Source organism: Ictidomys tridecemlineatus, chromosome 5 (assembly GCF_052094955.1).
Source record: "Ictidomys tridecemlineatus isolate mIctTri1 chromosome 5, mIctTri1.hap1, whole genome shotgun sequence".
Taxonomy (NCBI): domain Eukaryota; kingdom Metazoa; phylum Chordata; class Mammalia; order Rodentia; family Sciuridae; genus Ictidomys; species Ictidomys tridecemlineatus.
This window is the reverse complement of record NC_135481.1, coordinates 49,445,294-49,466,997: the sequence shown is the minus strand read 5'-3', so window position 1 is coordinate 49,466,997 and position 21,704 is coordinate 49,445,294. Positions and strand designations below refer to the sequence as shown.

The window sequence follows — 21,704 nt, the reverse complement described above, 5'->3', positions numbered from 1 at the left end:
TTACTATGAGAAAGAGAGATTGAGATTGGTACCTAGGGAAGAGATGAGAGTACTATCAAAAAATAAATTTTAAAAAATAATTTCAAAGTCTGACAGAATTTTACTATCTCCTTTTTAATTTTAATTTCTTTAAAATGTGCTTAGAATATCTTTTCATATGCTTACTATATTTATTTTGAAAATTACCTTATCATTTCTTTAGCCCATTTTACTATATAAGTGATGTTCTTTTACATTTTGATTAGCAAGATCTCCTTGTATATGTAGGGAGTTGACTTATTATGTGTCATATTTTGCCTAAATCTTCCTAGTTTGCCATTCATTCTTTTAATACTTACTAGTATTTTTTAGTTTCAAGGAAGTTTTAAATTTTTATATATTCAGTTTATACTTGCTTTTCTTTTTCCTAATAAGTTCTGGCTTTGGTATCATGTCTAGTTTACTTTATATTAACCAAACCAATATATCATCTTTTTTAAAAAATATTTTTAGCTGTAGATGGACATAATAGCTTTACTTTATATATGGTGCTGAGGATCAGACCCATTGCCTCACACATGTTAGGCAAGCACTCTATCACTGAGCCACAACCCCAGCCCCCAATATATCATCTTAAAAATGTTATTTCCTCCTCTGTACACCAGTACAATTTTTTCTTTATATTATTATTACTACTTCTTTAAACACTGTAAGAATTCTGTCTCTCAGAAAGATGGTAAACTAAGAATCATAATTTTTCTACAGCATCAAGTAGTGGGACCAGACTTCATAGAGGTTATGTAGAAGAAGCCACAGTAGAAGACAAGCCTTCACAGACTACCCACATTGTGTTTGTTGTGCATGGCATTGGACAGAAAATGGACCAAGGAAGAATTATCAAAAATACAGCCATGTGAGTTCTTTGATGAATATATTCTACATCTACTCTAGAATGCAAACTTTTATCTAGGGTATGAGAGCTATTAATAAAGTTTACTTGTTCTGCATGTTTCTCCAATGGCAGCTATTCTAACATTGGCCAAGTTTCTGAAACAAATTTTGAGAGTGATTGTTATCTAGATAATGATGATGATGATGATGGTGATGTTTTATTCTTTCCCCTACTGTATGCAGAAGAGGAGGGATCTGAAAGCCTTTTTAGACTAATAAGTTAATTTACATTAATCTAAGGTTAAAAACAAGAGAGAGACCTGGTGTTAAATTTATATCTTAATCTCTGAACTTCAGAAACTGAGAATATTTCAAAGTTGCACAAGTCTGAAAGGGCTCAGAATTATTTAAATTGCCAGTTAGCAGCTTAACCTGTCCAATTAATTGCCACCAGAGAAAACATTGGCTATGTCACCAATACACAAGACAAGTCATTTATCTCATTAATTTAAAGAGATTTGAGCATAAAGCTGAATCAGTTATAGAAGTATGGATGTGTGGATTAGTGTGTATCAAAAGATTTAAGTACTTGTGTTAAAAAGGAAATATTAAGGCTAGAAGTTCCACCACAAATTTGGCCCTGAGCCATTTCTTTAAAGGATAGCCACTATAGAAAAATCTGATAAGGTGCAGATTTATGATATAATGAAAACGTCAGTTGCTATTTAGAAACAGTTATCTGATTCTGAGGCTTCAAGTAAGTGTTTCTTGAGTCCTTATAAAGCAAATAATGTGTGATGCTAAAGAGTATGTCCTCAGCAATATTGCTATAATAATATAATGTTGAGAGTTTCATTTTACTTTTTATTATAACATCTTAATGCCACCTGATAGATTAAAGTAAAAGTATAATACAACTTTTAAAGAGAATTTTGTGCCAGGAATAGTGGCACAGTCCTGTAATCCCAGCTACTTGGGGTGGGTGTGGTGGAGGTAAGGCATGAGGATCACAAGTTCAAGGCCAACTTAAACAGCTTAGCAAAATTCTGTCTTAAAATTTAAAAAATTAAAAAGAATGAGTGGCTCAGTGGTAGAGTGCTTGCCAAGCATACACAAGGCTTTCAGTTCAATCACCAATACCAGAAAAGAATATATTTTTTTTGATGGATTCTGCAAAGCTACCCTGACCCTTTTTGATTTCCATAGCTTTTATTATAGGAATCTTCACTCTGATTCTAGTTATAGTTTCTGATGAATTGTACATTATTTCCCATGATAATTATATACTGTGTTCAGATGTTCAATCTTTTACTTGAATATCTAGGCTCATAAGAACTAAGTGTATTGACATATTCTTTCTGGAATAATTGATAAATAAGAAAGTTATTTCTTTGGATACAAGTGAAGGAAAACTTAACACAGAAAGGCTTAAGCCACAAAGAATATTTAGTAACTCATTATGCTAAGGAGACTAGGAGTGCTACTGCCAAATAAGTCACCAGAATTCCATCAACTTTACCCTGCTTCATTTTGGAGCTACTCCTGAATATATATTGTGGTTCCAGATATGGTATGTAGCTATCTTCTATTCATATTCAAAAATAAAGGACAAGTCTTTCTTTCCAGAAGTCCCAGTGAGTCTGTCCATTTCATTGACTGGTGATATTGCATCCAAGAACCTGAATTTGTACATGTGACCATGTAGAGTCTGTCCAAACTTGTCATAGTCTCTTTCTTCCGGTTTCAAAGTATCAACTAAACATTCATTGCCTAGCAGAGATGAAAGTTTAATAAGCTTCTAATAAGACCGAAATCATGATTTATATGCATAGCATTATAATAGCATAATTTTGGTTATAGTTTTAGCTATAGTAAGACTCAAGATTATTAAAATCAAGAATAAAAAAGGGGACATTTATATCAACTACCAGCCTTATAGAAATAGAAAGTATTATAAGGTAACATTATGTATAATTCTATGTTAGTAAACTATTTAGTGTAAATAGACAAAATTTCTAGCAATTATAAAAACTACCAAAAAATAGAGTGTTCAAATAGATCTGTACAAAGTAAAGCACTTGAAATAAAAATCAGAAAACTGCACTTAAACAAACCAAAAAAGCCCAGAATAGATGACTTCACTGGTGAATCTACCACATATTAAAAGAAGAATCAGCACCAATTCTTCACAAATGCTTGAAAATGTAGAAATTTTCCAGCTCAGACTAAGAGGCCAGTATTACTCTGATATCAAAAGCACTATAAGGAAAAAGAGACCAATATTCATTACAAGTACAAAACACAAAAATATTCAACAAAATATCAGCAAACAGAGTCCAGAATATATAAGGAGAATTAGATATAATAATAAAGTGAGATTTATCCCAGAAATTTAATTCTAACTGAGGTTACTCTTAAAGAGAGAGAGAAGGAGAGATGAAAGAAGATAACAGGGGAAGTGGGGACAGAGAGTGGAAGAGAAAGATGGATATGTTGTAGCCATGTCCCAAAATTTGCCTTCCTAGAAATGATGCACATTAATTAATAGAATAAAAGGGAAAAAGCACATCATGTGGTTTTTGATATACAAAAGGCATTTGACAGAAATCTAACAACCTTTTGTAATAAAAAGCACTCAGGAAACTAGAAACAACAAAGAACTTTCTCAGTCCAATAAAGGAAACTCTAAAGAGCCCTCAACTAGTATTATGCTTTCTCCAAGATCAAGACAAAGATATTACTTGCCATCACTTCTGTTCAACATTGTACTGTGTGTTTAACCCATGACAGTCAAGAAAGAATGGGGGGGGCGGGATATCCAAATTAGAAAGAAGTAAAATTCTCTGCTTGTGGTGACATGATGTGAACACAAACACACACACACACACACACACGCACAATGTGAAGATGTGTGGGCTAAAATAAAGTCAATAGATAAAAATTGTTATGGAATTCCGTTAACTATAGTATCAAAAAGAATAAGGAATAAGTTTAACAACAGAATCATAATATTTGGGTGCTAAAAACTATAGTATATCCTTGAAAGAATTTAATTCTAAACAAATAAATGGAGAAGACATCAATGATTATGGATTAGAAGATAATGTGAAAATACTTTTCAAGTTTACCTAACATATTTAATGCAGTCCCTAGTAAAATGCTACCTGTCTTTTAGTAAAAATTGACAGGCTGATTTACATGGAAATACACAGGACCCAGAATAACCAAAACTATCTTGAAAAAGACCAAAGGTGGAGGACTCTGACTTCTGATTCTGCAACTTACTGCAGCAAGGGACACTGTCAAGAAAATGAAGACAACACTCAGGATAGGAGAAAATATTTATAAACCACAGATGAGGGTCTGGTATCCAAAGTCTTCTTATAAGTGAACCATAAAAAAGAATTCCAGTCTTTTTTCAATGGCAGGATTTGAGTAGACATTTTGTCCAAATAGGATATATAAACGCTCAAAAAGTACATGAAAAAGATGTTCAGTATTATTAGTATTAAGAAGATTTGATTCACAGTGACAGATGCCCACTTTGATCATTCTTTTAAAAAAATAAGAAACAAGTGTTAGCAAGGATGTGGAAAAGTTAGCAACCAACAAAAACCAACAAAGTTGCTGTTGGAATTGTAAAGTAATGTAGCTGCTTTGCAAAACAGTTGAGCGGATCCTCAAAAGGTTAATTGATAGTATATGGGCTGACAGTATCCCTTCTAGGTAGAACTGAAAACATGGCCACACCAAAACTTCTCAGATAATGTTCTCAGCAACATTATTCATAACAGCAAAAAAAAAAATGGAAGCAATGTCCATTGACCAATGAATAGATAAAAGTGGTATATCAAAATATTATTCAACAGTAAAAAAAAAACAGTGAAGTACTGATTCATGATACAGAGTGGATGAACATTGAAAACATGTTAAATGAGAGGTCAAACACAAAAGGGTAGCATACTTTGATTCCATTTATACATTAAATGTCCATGATAGGCAAATCCACAGAAGCAAAAAGTAGTTTAGTAGTTACCAGAGGCTAGGGGGGAGAAGGATAGGGAATAATGCTAAAGAGTATGGTATTTCTTCTTGAAGTGATTTTAAAAAACTCTGAAATTAGTTGCATATTTGTGAATATAGTAAAAGCTACTGCATTATTCAAAAAACAACAAAGAACCAGTAAGGCTGTGTCAAAAGTACTAAAACCAAAACTCACAGACCAAGAATGGAAGACAATTCAACTTTCATTAAGGCACACAACCACAGTGGATAAAATGCCCCATACATTTAAATCTATGAATTAATAATGGCATGTGGTATGGTTTGGATATCATTTGAGTGACCCTCAAAACTTCATAGGTTGACATTTAGTCCCCATTTTCAGGTGTTAATAGGGTGGAAACTTAATCCAATTATGGTGTTTGGTAGGGCCTTAGGGAAGTGATTAGGAACCATATAATGTAACATCAAAATTTATATCCTACAACTTTTTAGTTTGAAAACTTAGTAAAATGGAAGAGTTAAACATTTATCCTGCTTTTTTAGATGAACTGTACCTCAATTCTTCAGAAATTATCTGGTTTTCAAGGTATCAGCATATAGATTACATTTTAGAAACATATACTATTTACAGATAAAATTATGTGATATCTGGAATTTTCTTTAAAGTATGGGAGAAGAAGCCCTGCACAGTAGCACACTCTTATCTTCTAGCAAATTCGAAGGCTGAGGCAAGAGGATCACAAGTTTGAGCCCAGCCTCAGCAACCTAGTGAGATCCTGTTTCAAAAAGGGGCTGGGGGTGTAGCCCAGTGGTAGAGGGCTTCTGAGTTCATCCTTGGTACTGCCCCAGAATTAAATAAATAAAATATGGGAGAAAGGTGTGATTGTTACAAGGGTAGTGAGAAGGAGTTTTGGGAATGAACTGTTTAGTGCCTTGATTGTGTGGTGTTAGCCACAATCTGTACATATACTAAAATTTATATAACTGACAGTAAAAGAAACAAAAATAAATTCATTGATCTTAATTTCTAAAATAAAATTTATATTATAGGGGAAATGAATTGAATAAATAAGAAAAGCCGTGACTTGTTAATATTTGGAGGTAGGGGATGGCCCAGGGGTAATCATACTATTCTGCCTACTAAAAATTCATATAATAAAATGTAAAAAGTTGGAACAATTGAAATCATTGATGGAAAATTTAGGAAGATAACTTTGAAGGTTCCCTAGTGCTGCATACTTGCTTCGAGTAGCAATAATTGAAATATAATTAGACAAACTTATAAGGCAATGGAAGTATTATGATTAAGGATGTTTTATATCATAAATACATATGTGAAGTTACTCTCAAAGTTTTGTTTTGCGTTTATTTTATTTTTAGGATGAGAGAGGCTGCAAGAAAAATAGAAGAAAGGCATTTTTCCAACCATGCAACACATGTTGAATTTCTGCCTGTTGAGTGGCGGTCAAAACTTACTCTTGATGGAGGTATATTTTGTTTCAAAATCAAGATTTTTAGCCATTGGTAAACTTAGCAAAGTAAATGTAGAAAACTTTTAGAAACAATTTTTGCCTGTTGGGAACAAAATACCTTCCATTTGATTTTCTTGGCTTATACTCATGCATTGCTCTAGATTATTTAATAAAATCCATTGTTTTGTTATGTTTTTTAAATAATTGTATTGATTTTGTGTCATTTGGACCATCATATGATTTCACAGATAGCACTGTTTTTGAATGTCTTCTGTGGGTTGGGGGTAAGGAGTAACATGGAAGGAACAAAAAAATTTCTAAAATCCATCTTTTCTAAAATCCAGTTTAGCACATTTATTATCATGCTAAAATGCCTCCTTGATGATTTTCAAGGATTCTTCCAGGTCTGTGATATTGTCTCATAGTCAAGAATGTTAGTTGTAGCTTATCAAGCCAAAATGGAATCAAAGGTTCTACTGGGTTGTTAAACAAATTCTAGTGACCAAAAAAGAGCTCCCAGCAATAATAGTTCATACATAAAGTTCTGTAAAATAAAAACAGTGTCCTTGGGCTTTCCTCATTCCCCTGATAAATTTCTTAGGCTATTCAAGGATGCAGACAATGAGGATGAATTAATATTTACTAAAACCCCTGAGTTTGTCATTTCTGTTAGGTTTAAACTACTATGGTAGTTTTGAAGTCACTATGATGAGTGAAAGAAGCCTATTGTGAAAAAATATATACTTGGTGCTTTATTTTTATGGTATTAAGAAAAGGAAGAACTATAGGAACAGAAGTCAGTATTGCCAGGGCTAAAGGAAAGGGAAGGGTTTCAATTCAGAGGGGCAGCATGAGGAAGCTTTTTGGAGATTGAATAGTGCTGTATCCTGATCATGGTGGCGGTTGAATAAAACTGAATGCATTAGAACTCAGTCAATTTTACTTTGTAAGTTTTTATATAATAATAAAAACATGCTCTAGCAAACATAAGAGTACTTATGAGTGGTGAAAGGCTAAAAACTTTTCCTTTAACTCAAGAATATGCTAAAGATGCCCATATTTAACATTCTGCTTTGAAGCCTCAGCATTGCAACAGTTTAAGAAAAAATAACAGTGATAAGGAATCAAAAAACATCTGATCTGATTTGCAGTTGATGTGTTTGTCTATCCACAACATATAAAAGAATACAGAAAAATTTTTAGAATTAGAGAGTTTATCAAGGTTGTAAAATATAGAAGATCCATATAAAAGTAATTTCATTTCTGTATGTCGGAAACAAACAGAAATAACCAAAATACAAGGTCCCAAGAAATAACTGACAAAAGATATATATTTATATTAAAAAATAAAACTTAAAAATATCAAATTTTTCTTGTATATAAATACAGATAATTTTCGTAGGTTGGATGATTTAATCTCATACAGGTGTTGATTATTCCAAATTGATGCATAGATTCCATGCAATTCTAGTCAAAATTTCACTGGAGTTTTTCATGAAACTTAATGTTTCTAAAATTATTACAGAAGAACAGAGGACCAAAAAGAACACAGAACAAGGGAGTAAAAGGGGAGTCATGACTACTAGATAGCCAGACCTATTATTTAACTTTTGTAATTAAAGCAGTTGAGTATTGGCAAAGAAAGGCAAATAGACCCCTGCCCCAGAGTAGACTTCCTCAACAGACCTGTTCCAAATGTGGAAACCTTATATATTTCAGAGCTGGCATTACAGCTCATTGGTGAAAAGTAAGTTCTGTAAGTGGGCTTGGCAACTGGTTGTCCTCTGTGGAAAAAGGAGAAAAATAAAATCCCTACTTAGATTCTATATGTATAAAAAAATCATATTATGGAAGCTAAGACTTTAAAATCTTTTAGAAAAAACTCAAAAGAGTACCTTTATTATCTCAGAGTAGGGAAGAAATTCTTAAAACATAAAAATATCTTAACTAGGGCTGGGGATGTGGCTCAAGCGATAGCGCGCTCGCCCGACATGCGTGCAGCCCTGGTTCGATCCTCAGCACCACATACAAACAAAGACGTTGTGTCTGCAGAGAACTAAAAAATAAATATTAAAAAAAAATTCTCTCTCTCTCTCTCTCTCTCCCTCTCCCTCCCTCCCTCCCTCCCTCCCTCCCTCTCCCCCCCCCACTCTCTTTAAAAAAAAATATCTTAACTATAAAGTAACTTGGGTAGATTTGATTAGATTAAAATAAGGGCCTCTCTCTATCAATAGACTTTAGACCACAAAGAATGACAGTCCACAAACTGAGGAGAAGTGTTGCCTCAGAATAACAGTCAGAGCTACCAAAGGTTTAATATCTAGAGTAAAGAACAGGAAAATGGAAGAGGGAAAAAGTATGTATAGATCATATAGGAGAAATACATAACACTAATAATCAAGGAGATAGAAATTAAAATCACAGCAAAATATCATTCACACTAATAAGGAGAAAAATTAAGAAAATGGCACTGCCAAGTATTCTAGAGATGTGCATCAGTGAAGATTCTCATTCAGTACTGGTAGAAATTTAAATTGGTACAATCATTTTGAAAGGTGATATTATAAAGTTGGGTGTGCATTGACAGATACTGTGGCACAGCAATTTCAGTCCTAAATATTCACCCTAAAGAAAATCATAAAGAGCTAGAAACAACAAATATGTCTCTCAAAGGAGAGGATAAATTGTGTTCTATGTGTGGACTGGGTTGTAATCAGCAGTAAGAAGAGTATAGAGGGCTGGGGTTGTGGCTGGGTGGTAGAGCACTCACCTAGCACATGGGGGGCCCTGGGTTCAATCCTCAGAACCACATAAAAATATATAAAATAAAGGTATATATATATATAAAGAAGGAATAGAATACAGCCAAATGCATCAACATGGGTGAATCCCAAACCTGATGGAGAGGGAAGCAAACCATGAACAATTAATACAGTGTTCAGAATCAGGCGAAATGGAATAAAATATTTAGGTACTGGCACACAGTAAATGCTATACATACAAGTCATTGACTGTAGTTATTAATATTATTAAACATGTAGTAAATCTTTAAGGAAAGAAAAGCATAATTTATCTCAGCTTCTCTTTGGTGATTATATCTAGGAAAAGAGAGGTCTGATAAATTGTGTTCTATGTGTGGACTGGGTTGTAATCTATATTATATATTTGTTTATATATATATTTATATATATAGTGGGCGTTAGACAATGGCAATATTCGTTTCGTTGTTGGTGATGGTGCTAGAACTAGAGCCCAGGGCCTTACACATGCAAAGCATATGTTCTTTACCATCAGGTTACACCCCCAACCCAATGACAATATTCTGAGCAATGTAGTAGAATTGTTTCTATTTTGTAAATTGTTATTTCAATTGCTCATATATTATATACTTCTTTTGTATGTATGTGAATTTCACAATAAAACTTTATTGAATGTATTAAAATGAGATTTAAACACTTTTTATATCAGCAAGGTAATCATACCTTTCACTTTAGCAATTTAAAAATAATGTATGATCTATGCACAGCCACATTTTTCCCTTTACATCTTTGAAAAGACTTCTCTAGTCTCTGCTTGTCATTGCCTTCCATTCCTTATTACATTGTATTAAAGTGAGGGGAAAAAATAAAAACAATATAACTCAATGCAGTAAAAAACTGAAAGATAAAAGAAATTGGAGTTACTAAAATTGTAAGCCTTCTTCTGTCCACCTTGTGCTTTCAAGTAATGATATTCATCTATATATAGTCTTTTGTCATGTTTTTATTAAGAAATCTGAAGTTTTCTGCATACTTTTATTAGGTGACTTTTTTTTCAACACAGTAAATTACCAGCTTTATCTTGTTACTGAAGAATCCATTGCTAATTTATTTCACTTTATGCATATTTGTCATTGTACAATTCTTGCCCATAGAATCTTTGGTTCACTAAAGATAGTTAAATGAAAAGCATGGGAAACTCTTCTTTTTTTAATTTGTTGCTGTTAGTGGCACCAAGCATTCCACATGGACATTTCTAGGCCCAAGACACTTAGATCAAGCAGAATACAACAATTACTAATAGGGCATTATGTAAAATTGTGGATGTGTAACCGATGTGATTCTGCAATCTGCATTTGGGATAAAATTGGGAATTCATAACCCACTTCAATCTAATGTATGAAATATGATACGTCAAGAGCTTTGTAATGTTGTGAACAACCAATTAAAAAAAAAAAAGAAGTTTTGATGACAGTGGACTTCATCCTTTAATAATGTTCCTTTTCTTTTCATGTTCCCTTTTGTTTTTTATTGTTTGGGTTTATTGTTTTTCTTACAGAGTTTGGCAGAAGGGAAAATCTGTTAGAATCAAAGCCAATCTTGAATATTTTAAGTGTTAAATTGTTTCAGAAAACAATTTTTCCCCAAATTAAAGACCTCATGTTTAATTTTGTTCTCATTTTGTTTTTGTAGATACTGTTGATTCCATTACTCCTGACAAAGTACGGGGTTTAAGAGATATGCTGAACAGCAGTGCAATGGACATAATGTATTATACTAGCCCACTTTACAGGGATGAAGTAAGTATCATTATCTTATTGCTGTTGAGTATGTTTTCAAGTGATAGCACATAAATGACCTAAATTTTAACATCTTATGGTCTTTTTTTAAAAAAAAGCTAATGAGAAATTGTAGGAATCAGTTAATCTATAAATAGCCTGTATTTAATAGTGAATTTGATACTTCAAACTAGACATTGTGACCCTTTCATAAATGGATAGTCCCTTGGGTAGAGGATTGCTTAGAAAATAGTTATTTGAAAAATATCAGTTTTTGCAAATCTCATTAATTATATCTCTGTTGTCTTCACAAGAGTTTGAGACACTTAAGAGATTTCCCTCAAATTATTTGTATGCAGTAGACTGACTTTCATTGCCCCACTTCTCTAATGGATCCAGGTAGCTCTCAAATGGTAGTGTTGCTCATACATCACCCCGATAACACTGAAGCAGGTAGGAGGTGAAGGTTTATTCAGTGGGCTGAGAGAAACTCAACCAAATGTGCCTTGTCACTTTTTTGGAGAAGGAATTCTGTTTCATAGGAATAATGAATACTTGTTAATTACCTAATATGTATTAACATCTAACCTCATAAAAACCCTGTGAAGTAAGTGGGAGTAATATCCTCACTTAAAAGGTAAAGAAACTAATGGAAGGAGAGGTTAAGGGCCTTGCCCAAAGTGTCTCACCTAGGAAGTGGCAGAGCCAGGGTTTGAACCAGGTGATAGAGCTCCATAGCATGTGCTGTTCACCACTCCTCTCTCTGTGTTCACAGTATGGCCCATCTATTGTCTATTCACTGGTTGTTTTGACTTCTCTGGGCCTTTAACTTAATACATATTTAGTGAGTGCTTACTCTATACCAAATACTGGCTAACATTGGGCCACTTTGAACTGTTACCCTTATTAGTAGAGAGACAGGGAGTGTCAGTGTAGGTGTTTGAAAGTAAAATCAGTTGCTTTGGCTAAATTCTTTTATCAGGAATCTTAAGTAAGATTTCATGATATATATATGCTAATCAGCTGCTAGAAGAAATTTTGAACTAAGGAAATTATCGACACATTTATTGAAAATTTGTTTATTGAGAACTTATTATGTATAAGATAGAGTACACAATGGAAGGGGAGGACAAAGACAGGAGGACCTACCCCCAAGAAGGTTTAAAACAGTGTGTCACAGTACAGTGTGTTACATGAGCACACAGTCCTGAAATGCAGTATCTGCAGAAGTCATGGAAAGTTTTTAAATTGTTCTTTTTACTCCCTGAAAAATATTTTAGGCTTATTGTTATAATTAAGATAAGTTTGTATTTTCATATTTCTCCTTAATCACATATGGCCCCAGTTTTTTTTTCTAAAAATACCATTGGAATTCTACAAGTTGTAGAGAGGCCATACAGACTTCTTGATTCCAGGCCACCTGTAACACATAATTTTTGGATGACCTCTCCATCTACAAAATGGGTGTTCTAACAGTAATTACTTTATAGGATTCTTGTGCAGATTGAGATAATGCATTAATATGGCGCATGGCAGTCAGTAATTAAGTTATTACAGTAATTAATAGTTATTATTATAATAATAGTAAATCGTTTGATTCTGAATCCTGTCAAAATTCTCCAGTTATGAAGCAGATGCACTACTTCCTGTAGACACCTCTACTTTGATAAGAGAAGGAAAGGCTTGATATTTCTATCAAATATCTTTTATTAGTTTTTAATCTAAAAGCATTCCTGACTTCAAACAACTTGAAATGGAGTGAAGCCTGGCAATAGGGTTTAATGTATATGTTGCCAAGAGTATACAAAGATCATACTTTTTTTTAGTAACCTATACCTATCTTTATAATAAACATGTAAACCATTTCAAAACTACTGAGTTTATTGTTTTATATGCATTAAATTAACTTATACATTTAGTTTTTCAAATATTTTCTAAGCACATTTTTATTTTTCTAGACTATATAAAGTGACTTGAGTTCGAAACGTTAGTAACAGATAGTATTGTTTGTGTCTTGTCCCTCCCATTTCTAATTTTCTTGGGGGGAGGGAAAAATGGTTATATTTCACACCCCAGTTCTGTGTTCATAAATGCAAGCAAGAAATGGTGTAAGCCCAAATAGTGTCTAAAGGGAAGCAATAAATTCGAAATATAATTATAAGAGACAATTAAGAGGACTTGGAATGCTTTGTTATGAGTAATGACAAGTTTCGAAGAGGCAAAGATGACTTGTGATTTCTAGCTTAGGTAGCTGGTAGATGGTTCTGATATTAACCAGCAGTGGAAAAGTAGAAACTAGATACTTTTGTGGGTGAGAAGGGTAAAACATTAGAAAATAATGAGTTATGCTTGCTAAATTTTAGGTATGTTTAGTAAGATTTTTCTTCTAGAATTGTACAGTATAGACTTAGACAAACAAGGCTAAAAATTAGCTTCAGAAGCATACATATTCAGGTTTCTAAAAAATGTAATGGCCTTGAAAAGTAAGATTGTCCAGAAAAAAATGTAAGATAGAAAGAGAAAAGGGTCCCAGTCAGATATCTGAGGAACTTAAGTTAGAACACAGGAAAAGAAATCAGACAGTAAGAAGATAACCAGATGAGAGTAAGTTGCTTAAAAGAAGAAACTGCACCCATTTTCAGATTAGGCAAAAAGGAAAAGAGATAATCTATACAGAGGCTAAGAGTAAGAGTTGCAAATACTTAAGAGTTTTGTAATTGAGGGTAGTAAGAGAGCAATTAGAAGAGTTTGGGCTGAGCCATAGGGAGAGGAAAATTTGGAGGAAGAACTTGGAGTTCAGGAAAACAAGATAAAAGAGGTAAAGTTAAGAAGTTGTTTGAATGTAAATGGGTAGAACTTAAAAAGTTCCAGTTAAAATTTGGGGCACAATTGTTTTCAGTGACATCAAAATTTTGACCCAGTAACTGTGATAGGACTTAGGGCCAAAAGAAAATTTTAAAATGTTTGCAGTTGTAGTCAACCAAAGCTTCTGCAAGTTACCTTTCAGAGATAGAAGCCTTTTCTTTAGTTTTAGTCAGTTTCATAATGTAAGAACTCAGTGGGCCATGTATGGTGGCAAATGCCTTTAATTCCAGCAGTTCAGGAGGCTGAGGCAGGAGGATCAAGAGTTCAAAGCCAGCCTCAGCAAAAGTGAGGTGCTAAGCAACTCGGCGAGACCCTGGCTCTAAATAAAATACAAAATTGGGCTGGGGAGTAGCTCAGTGGTCTAGTTCAATCCCCAATTACCACCTTTCCCCAAAAAAGGGACTCTATGCTACTAATTTTAACCAAATTTAAGAATTACTTACCCAAAATATCAGAAAATTTAACCCATTTCAAGAGGAATATGCTTGAATTAATCTCTTCACTGGAGTTCAGATTGTTGATGTATGTGAGTTGTCTTCATCCTTCTAACAGAATGAAGACTTTGTTCCTTTCAATGTTTACATATTAGGCTATGGATAATTTGAAGCACTATATTCATGGTGGCAATAAATTACAAATAACTCACAACATATTTTAGTCAGCAAGAAACTTAATTGTAAATAAATTATTGGCTTTATTCCTTCTACAACTGGCAGTGTTACTTGGACATATAAGTTTTAGGTATTTGGTGGAATGAATGAAGCTTTCCAGCAGAGTTGCTCTGGGCTGCATAAAGCCAGTGCATTTTTTATTTTATTCATTCAGTATCTTTGAAAATCATTCTGCATATCCTTTACATATATGTAGAAATGTTTATTTAGTTGGTTAGTTACCAAAGAAACCTCCTTCTGTCCTGGCTGCCGTCTTCTTAATTTTTCTCCATTTCTCCTTCTATACCAGTATTGGGCAAGGTCTGCATTGAACTTATTGGCAGTAGTGAGAAACAAAAAGGGAAGAATAATATGGCCAGTTCTACCACATTGTCCACACAGTTTACAAAACTAGTATAGGTCTGAAATAGAATAAAGAAGATGTTAGCCTCCTAGACACCAGCTAGAAGTCAGCAATGACTTCAGTATATTCTTTACTTACAGGCTAACATACCATTTACCAGAAGGTGAGAGAAGCTACAAGAAGAATTACTGTTCTGAACCTAATTCTAACCAACAAGGAAGGCCTATATCATGGAATAGAAACTAGTCAGTTATGTGTTCATAGTCTTTCATTAGTATACAGTGGGCATTGTTAGCTATGTGCTAAGGTTAGGAAATTGAACTGTAATATTGTAAATGGAACCATTGCGGTGGAAGACAAAGAGAATGAGAACATACTTCTACTACTGCATACACACACATGATTGGTAATATCCCTAAGAGGATATGATCAAGGTTAAAATGTGCTGAAGCAGGTTCCCAAATAGTAATAATAAGAGCATTATAAAGCTGGCATTAATAACAAGAAGAGAAAAAAAAAGTGTCTGGTTCAAAGCACTGACCACTGGCTAATGACATTTGAGAAATTCATCACTTTTTATTCTGTTCTTATACCTGCAAAGATAATTATTTTCAGAATGAAATCAATCTTTGACAGTGTTTTCCAAACATCCCTGATTAAAACTGTCACTTGGTTCTTATTAAAAATACAGGCAAAAAAAGAGCCTTATGGGGAGACTAGAATTGAAGGTATCAATCTGAACTCAGGATATCTAAAATTTGTGCATATAGATATTATGTACATTTGTAGGTGAATGTGTTTATATACTTGCATGCATTTCCAAGCTTGGTCCACTAAATGGCAAAAAATGCAGAGACACCCAGCACCTAGATCTTTGCCTTGAAGTATTTACTGTATTTGCAGTAAGTATTTACTGCCCCTGAGAAACTCTAGGGTTCCTCATGGAAGTGGCCAATTCTGTGTCTAGGACAACTTGTTATGATAGAAGGTGGGAAAATCTTCAAAAAGACAACAGGGTAGGTCTCGAGGACACCAGAGCCCAAGCAGCAGTTCCCACTGCCAAATCTAGAATAATTTGAGGAACAAAATGTTAACTAATTATTTGTATTTATTGTAAGGAATTGTTAGTATATTTTTATGGAATTATAGTAATGGATTGAATCACTTAAAAAATCCTACCTCAAAATTAGTTATAAATAGATAAATGGGAAGAAGGAAAGTTCCTTGCTTACAGTAGAATGCCAGAGGCTGACTGGAGGGATGCTGGAATTGGAAAATCATTTGCAGCCATCATGGTAGGATCAGATTAAAGATGATTAGGCACAAATCATCAATGGATACTAAATTAGCAGCAATTTTTTTGATGAAGAGCAGGATATTTGCATTATCTTAAAGTGTATCTTTACAAGATTGCTCATTAGTTTAAAAAGCAGAAAAGCTAATTATACATGGGAGAATTCAGGCAACACTTACACTAGTATTCCTGAGGGACAGATGGACATTATGTACCTCCTGATACTGTACCCAGAGGAGGACACAGTGTTACTTATGCAGTGTTCTAATTATGAGGAAACATCAGGGACACAAAATGAGGACATTCTAACAAAATGTAGGAATAGGACTGTGTTCTTTAAAAATATCAATATCATAAAAGATAAAGAATGGCTTTGGAAAATATTCCAGATTAAAGGAGGCTAATGATAGCTAAATACAGTATCCCATGCTAGGCTGTATCCTGTAATGGATGAGGGAAACTGCAATAAAGGACTGACTGGATTGAAATATGAATGGCAAACTATATAAAATATTGCATCAAAGTAAAGTTATGAAATCAATAACTATGTTATGATTATTTCTAATTTTAGGAAATATAAAATGAAGTATATAAGGGTAAAAGACCATAATATATGCAGTATATCCTCAAATGTTTCCCAGAAATGTTCATGTGTGTTATGGAAGCAGAGATACAAATGATAAAGCAATTAACTATAATGCTAATACTAGGTGAATCTAGATAAAGATTATATGTGTGATGTTTGTGCTGCTTTTTATTTTGCAACATTTTATGCATTTGAAGTTATTTTTAAATAAAAAGGTACAAAAGGGAAGTACAAAGAAAAGTTTTCCCTCCCCTGGAGAGTCTAGTCCAGTGGATCTGAGATGAACCTGTGGATTTATATTTTAAGAGTTGCCCCGGTGATGCCATCAGGGAGTTTTGGGAAGCACTGCTTAAGGCATTTTGAAGGACAAAAGAGGTGTGTAATCAGTGAGAAGTGGGCAAAAATTATTATTTCTTTAAAAGGAGGTTAAAATTCATCTAACATGAAGTCAATGTAAGGCAACATACTAAAGTAAATTATTTAAAAGTATATATTTCCACAAAGATGGGGGTGGACCTCTTGAAAATTAAAGGGAGCTCTAGAGGAAAAAGGGACCAAGGGTGGGGAGGAAAGAGAGGGAGTGCTGGGGAGTGATATTGGCCAAATTATATTATTATATTGTGTACATGTGTGCGGATATATAACAACAAATTCCATCAAAATGTACAGCTAGGGGCTGGGGATGTTGCTCAGTGCTATAACTCTTGCCTAGCATGTGAGGCACTGGGTTCAATCCTTAGCACCACATAAAAACAAGTAAATAAAAAGAGGTATTGTGTTCATATACAATGAAAAAAAGTATTTTTTAAAAAAAAATGTACAACTATAATGCACCAATAAAACAATAATAACAAAAGTGGTAGAATATTTCTGGGTTCAATCTCCAATACTGAAGGGGGGAAAAAAAAAAGCAAAAACCAGGGACAAGAGGTATAACTTAGTATTAGAGCATGTGCCTAGCATGTACAAGGCCTGAAATCAACCCCAGCACCACCACCACCCAAAAAAAAAAAAAAATGTTGTCACTTCTAAAGGAATTTATTTTATCTAAGCATTAGGTCTTTCTGCACCTCCATCATATAGATTGTAAATCAGGAAACTTACAAAAATTTTAAGGATTATTGATATTCTTATAAAAGCCAAATCCAAAGCATTACATGATAGCTATAATGTAATTCAAACAGCCCTATGGTTTCATATCACACTGCATACCTCTGAAACTACATTAACCAGACATACAGTCCAAGTCTTTATGTGCATTTTCCACTGAAATAGTTACTGAAGTGTCATCCCTATGCTAGCAGCATCAGCACCTTGTGGGAACTATTACAAATGCAAATTCCCAGGCCCATCTCAGAACTTCTGAATCAGGAACTCTGGGGTGGAGCCTAGCAATCTGTATTGACCAAGCCCTCCAGGTGATTCTAATGCATGTTGAAAAGTGGAAAACGATAGCACTAAATCATAGAAGTAAAACTCATGCATTCCTCCTTAGAAGAAATGCAGCTTATAATCCTTCCACATTCTACCACCTCATCTTATTCTGCTCTTTCTTCATTGACTGGATATATTTCAGCAGACATGATATGTGGTTTCAATAGTTTTAACTAGATGTCAGTATTATGTTATAGAGTTCTGAGTTATCAACAAAGAGTACATCATGCCTTCATTCCTGTCATTTTTATCCCTGCACAATCATAAAATGCTCAAATGATTTACATTTATATCAGCAGGTAAAGAATGAATGTTCAATAAAATTTGGTGGAGGATATTTGTCTCTTGATATAATAACAAGATTGAAAGTAGATGCAGCAAATACTAATCTTTGTATCAGAGTAGCAATCGACATACTAAGAAATACTGATATGAGAAATAGAACATCAAGCAGAATATAATCAAAGAGAAGTAAATCATGATAGGAAGAAGAGAAAACTGCTTTAAAACCAAGTCAGGACCCCAGTATAGGTCTGAGTAACAAAAGAACCTTATTCAAAATCTTATGGAATATTTCAGTAATACTTGTTGATACTTAATTTCATATAAAGCAGTTTTACAAAAAAAAATTAAAAGATACTTTCTACTTATAAACCTCTAAATTTAAAAAAAAACCTGCTTTTTAACCATAAAAATCAACTTTTTACTCGTTTAATAAATATCACCAATATAATGGAGATTTTAGAATATCAAGTATGTTAGTATATCACTTATAAACTTACATACTCATTTTCTAAAATTTAGTATGACTAAAAATCACAAAGTACAAAAATTTGGAATTGCATATATATAATAAGTTGCAATGAAGAAGAAATTTCCAGGGGCCTTTGGAAACCTAACTGGAATCTTCATGGAACTTTTTAATCTGTAGAACTGCTGTCTCCTATAGTTTATTTAATGACATAATGGATCTTTGTGGATAATATCTGCATATATATTCTGTAGTGATGATTAGGACTGAATATTACATATATCCTCATTCCTGCAAGGTTGTAAGTCAACTGAGTTAATTCTAATAATCTAAGTATATTAGGTCAGTATTGTTTGTTTCTCTTCATATATTTTAGCTTAGAAGTGAAGCTTATAATACTCAGTGATAACTCTAATATATTTTCTTATTTCACACAGCTAGTTAAAGGCCTTCAGCAAGAGCTGAATCGATTATATTCCCTTTTCTGTTCTCGGAATCCAGACTTTGAAGAAAAAGGGGGTAAAGTCTCAATAGTGTCCCACTCCTTGGGATGTGTAATCACTTACGACATAATGACTGGCTGGAATCCAGTTCGACTCTATGAACAGTTGCTACAGAAGGAAGAAGAATTGCCTGATGAACGGTGGATGAGCTATGAAGAAAGACATCTTCTTGATGAACTCTATATAACAAAACGACGGTAAAATAGCCTCATCCATTGAAAGAATGTTTAATGTCTGTATGGAATTACTAGACCTAGAAGAAAACTTCAGAATTTCCATGAAAAGAAATTATACATTGTTTAAGATACAAAAATTACTAGATAACATCCCTAATCAAGCTAGAGACTGTTAATTTTCATGTTAATTATATGCATTTTCCTGTAGCATTAAATAGTTTTGGAATCCTCCTGATTTTCCTTCCATCTTTCCTCACAAGTTACTAGGAGTTAAATCTAAAACTGATCCCAGCCTGAGTCAGTGCATAAGAACCCTTATTAAAGATCTTCACTGGTTTGTAGATTGTAGTTTTACTGGTCTATAGAGGCAGATCTCTACCTTTTTTCTTATTGTTCTGGAAACAATTTTAAAACACTTTTTCTTGGAAAGTATGTTTTTAAATATGTTATATAAACATAATTGTATATATAATATAATTATAAACAGATGTTATTTAATCATTTGTGGCCTTCCTGATACTATCTTTTAATTCTTTGCTGCATTCTCTCTAGTTAATAACCCATCTTCTTTGTTCTCTTGATGACTACATTCATCTGATATATTCTGATAAAACAATGAAAAACCATTCATTTTGATAGTATTATATAAAGACAGCTGAGTTAATTGACTATAATTAACTTTTATTCAGGAAGCTTTTTTATTTTTTAGTCTTAGGGAAGGTATCCAAGAATTTCCTTTAAGATCTTATTAAGAAACAGAGGATAGACACGTAAATATTTTAGTATCAAAGTAATTGGTAGTTTTGAAAGAAAATGTCATATCTGACAAGACTCAGCTTTTTGTTTGCATTCCTGATACTGGGGAATCAAACCCAGAACCTCACACATGGCTAGACAATTGCTCTACCACTGAGCTATACCCCAACCCCTACAGCAGCATTTTAGGTGTATAAATCCAATTAAATTTTGTTGAAAAACAGGCAGAAAATTAACTATAGTTTATTTATTTTTTGGTGGGGGGGGGGTAACTTAGTTCCATGGTTTATTAAGTATAAGTTAGTAGGGAAATTGAAATGAAAAAAAAAGATGAAATAACCCAAATATTCATCAACTGAGAAGGGTCAAACTGTGATTTGTCATATGATATTATAAAAATTGAAGTAGGACAGGAAGCAATGAAATGAAAAGAGCTCTTAAGATTCATTTAGGAAAGGACATTTTAAAAAGAAAAGATAATGGACAAGTGAGTATTAACCATATGGTGTAATTTTTTAAAGATATGTATGTGCATATATATATGTCTGATATTTTACTAAAATAAATTACTATAAAAATAAAGATGGATTGGGTTTGTAACTCAATGATAGCATTTGCCTAACAGGCCCTGGATTCAATCCCCAGCATGGTGGGAGTGGGAGATAGAATTACTAATAGCAGTTGTCATGAGAAGTGGTGTTTTTTTATCTTTATTTTATTTATTTTTTTTCTTTGCTATGATGCTGAGGATCGAACCCACTGCCTCACACGTTAGGCAAGCAGCATTCTACCACTGAGCCCCAGCCTATGAGAAGAGTTTTGAGTCATTATTTTTATAAAATATTGTCAACAGGAATTATTGTTAGGGATTGATAAAGTGTCATCATTTGCTTCTTTATAGACATTTTAATAAGTGTCTAATGAGATGCTAACCCTTAATGATACATTATAAGTGTGTTTGTGTGTATAATCTCATGCCACTTCCTAGGCTGAGGGAAATAGAAGAACGGCTGCATGAATTGAAGGCATCGTCCATAACACAAACACCTGCCTTAAAATTTAAGGTAAGGAAAAAGTGATCAGTTTTTTATTTTCTTGGTATTTTTTAAACATTTAAATATGACTTTATGATGCAAATGAATGTTTAATCATGAATGTTATTGAACACATTTTCTGAAATGGATACTGTCAGTTAATAGGTTTTACAAAGAAAAGAATGGACAAGATAGTTCTTCAGCCTTCAGGGTATACAAAGTATTATTATTATTATGGTTCTTCAGCCCTCAGGATATAACAAAGTATTATTAGTGTATTAGTGTCATCAACAGTATACAAAATGATACATACACAGGAAAGGGAAGTTTTAATATTGCTTGGAGAGATAGTAAATGTCTAGCGCACTACATAACATCTTCTTTCTCATATAACAAAGGAATGATAT

General features: G+C 33.4%; 1 protein-coding gene across 9 annotated transcripts in view; it reads left to right on the top strand.

Moving 5' to 3' along the window:
* The window catches only part of Ddhd1 (DDHD domain containing 1), a 77,751-nt gene that overhangs the window by 38,531 nt on the left and 17,516 nt on the right, over positions 1–21,704 (top strand). For all 9 annotated transcript variants that reach the window (XM_040276316.2, XM_078049920.1, XM_078049918.1 and 6 more), the window contains 5 exons: positions 745–892; positions 6,256–6,362; positions 10,799–10,905; positions 19,266–19,528; positions 21,252–21,327. In XM_040276316.2, coding sequence (XP_040132250.2) covers positions 745–892; positions 6,256–6,362; positions 10,799–10,905; positions 19,266–19,528; positions 21,252–21,327 — 701 coding nt within the window. The remainder of the gene's footprint in view (positions 1–744; positions 893–6,255; positions 6,363–10,798; positions 10,906–19,265; positions 19,529–21,251; positions 21,328–21,704) is intronic.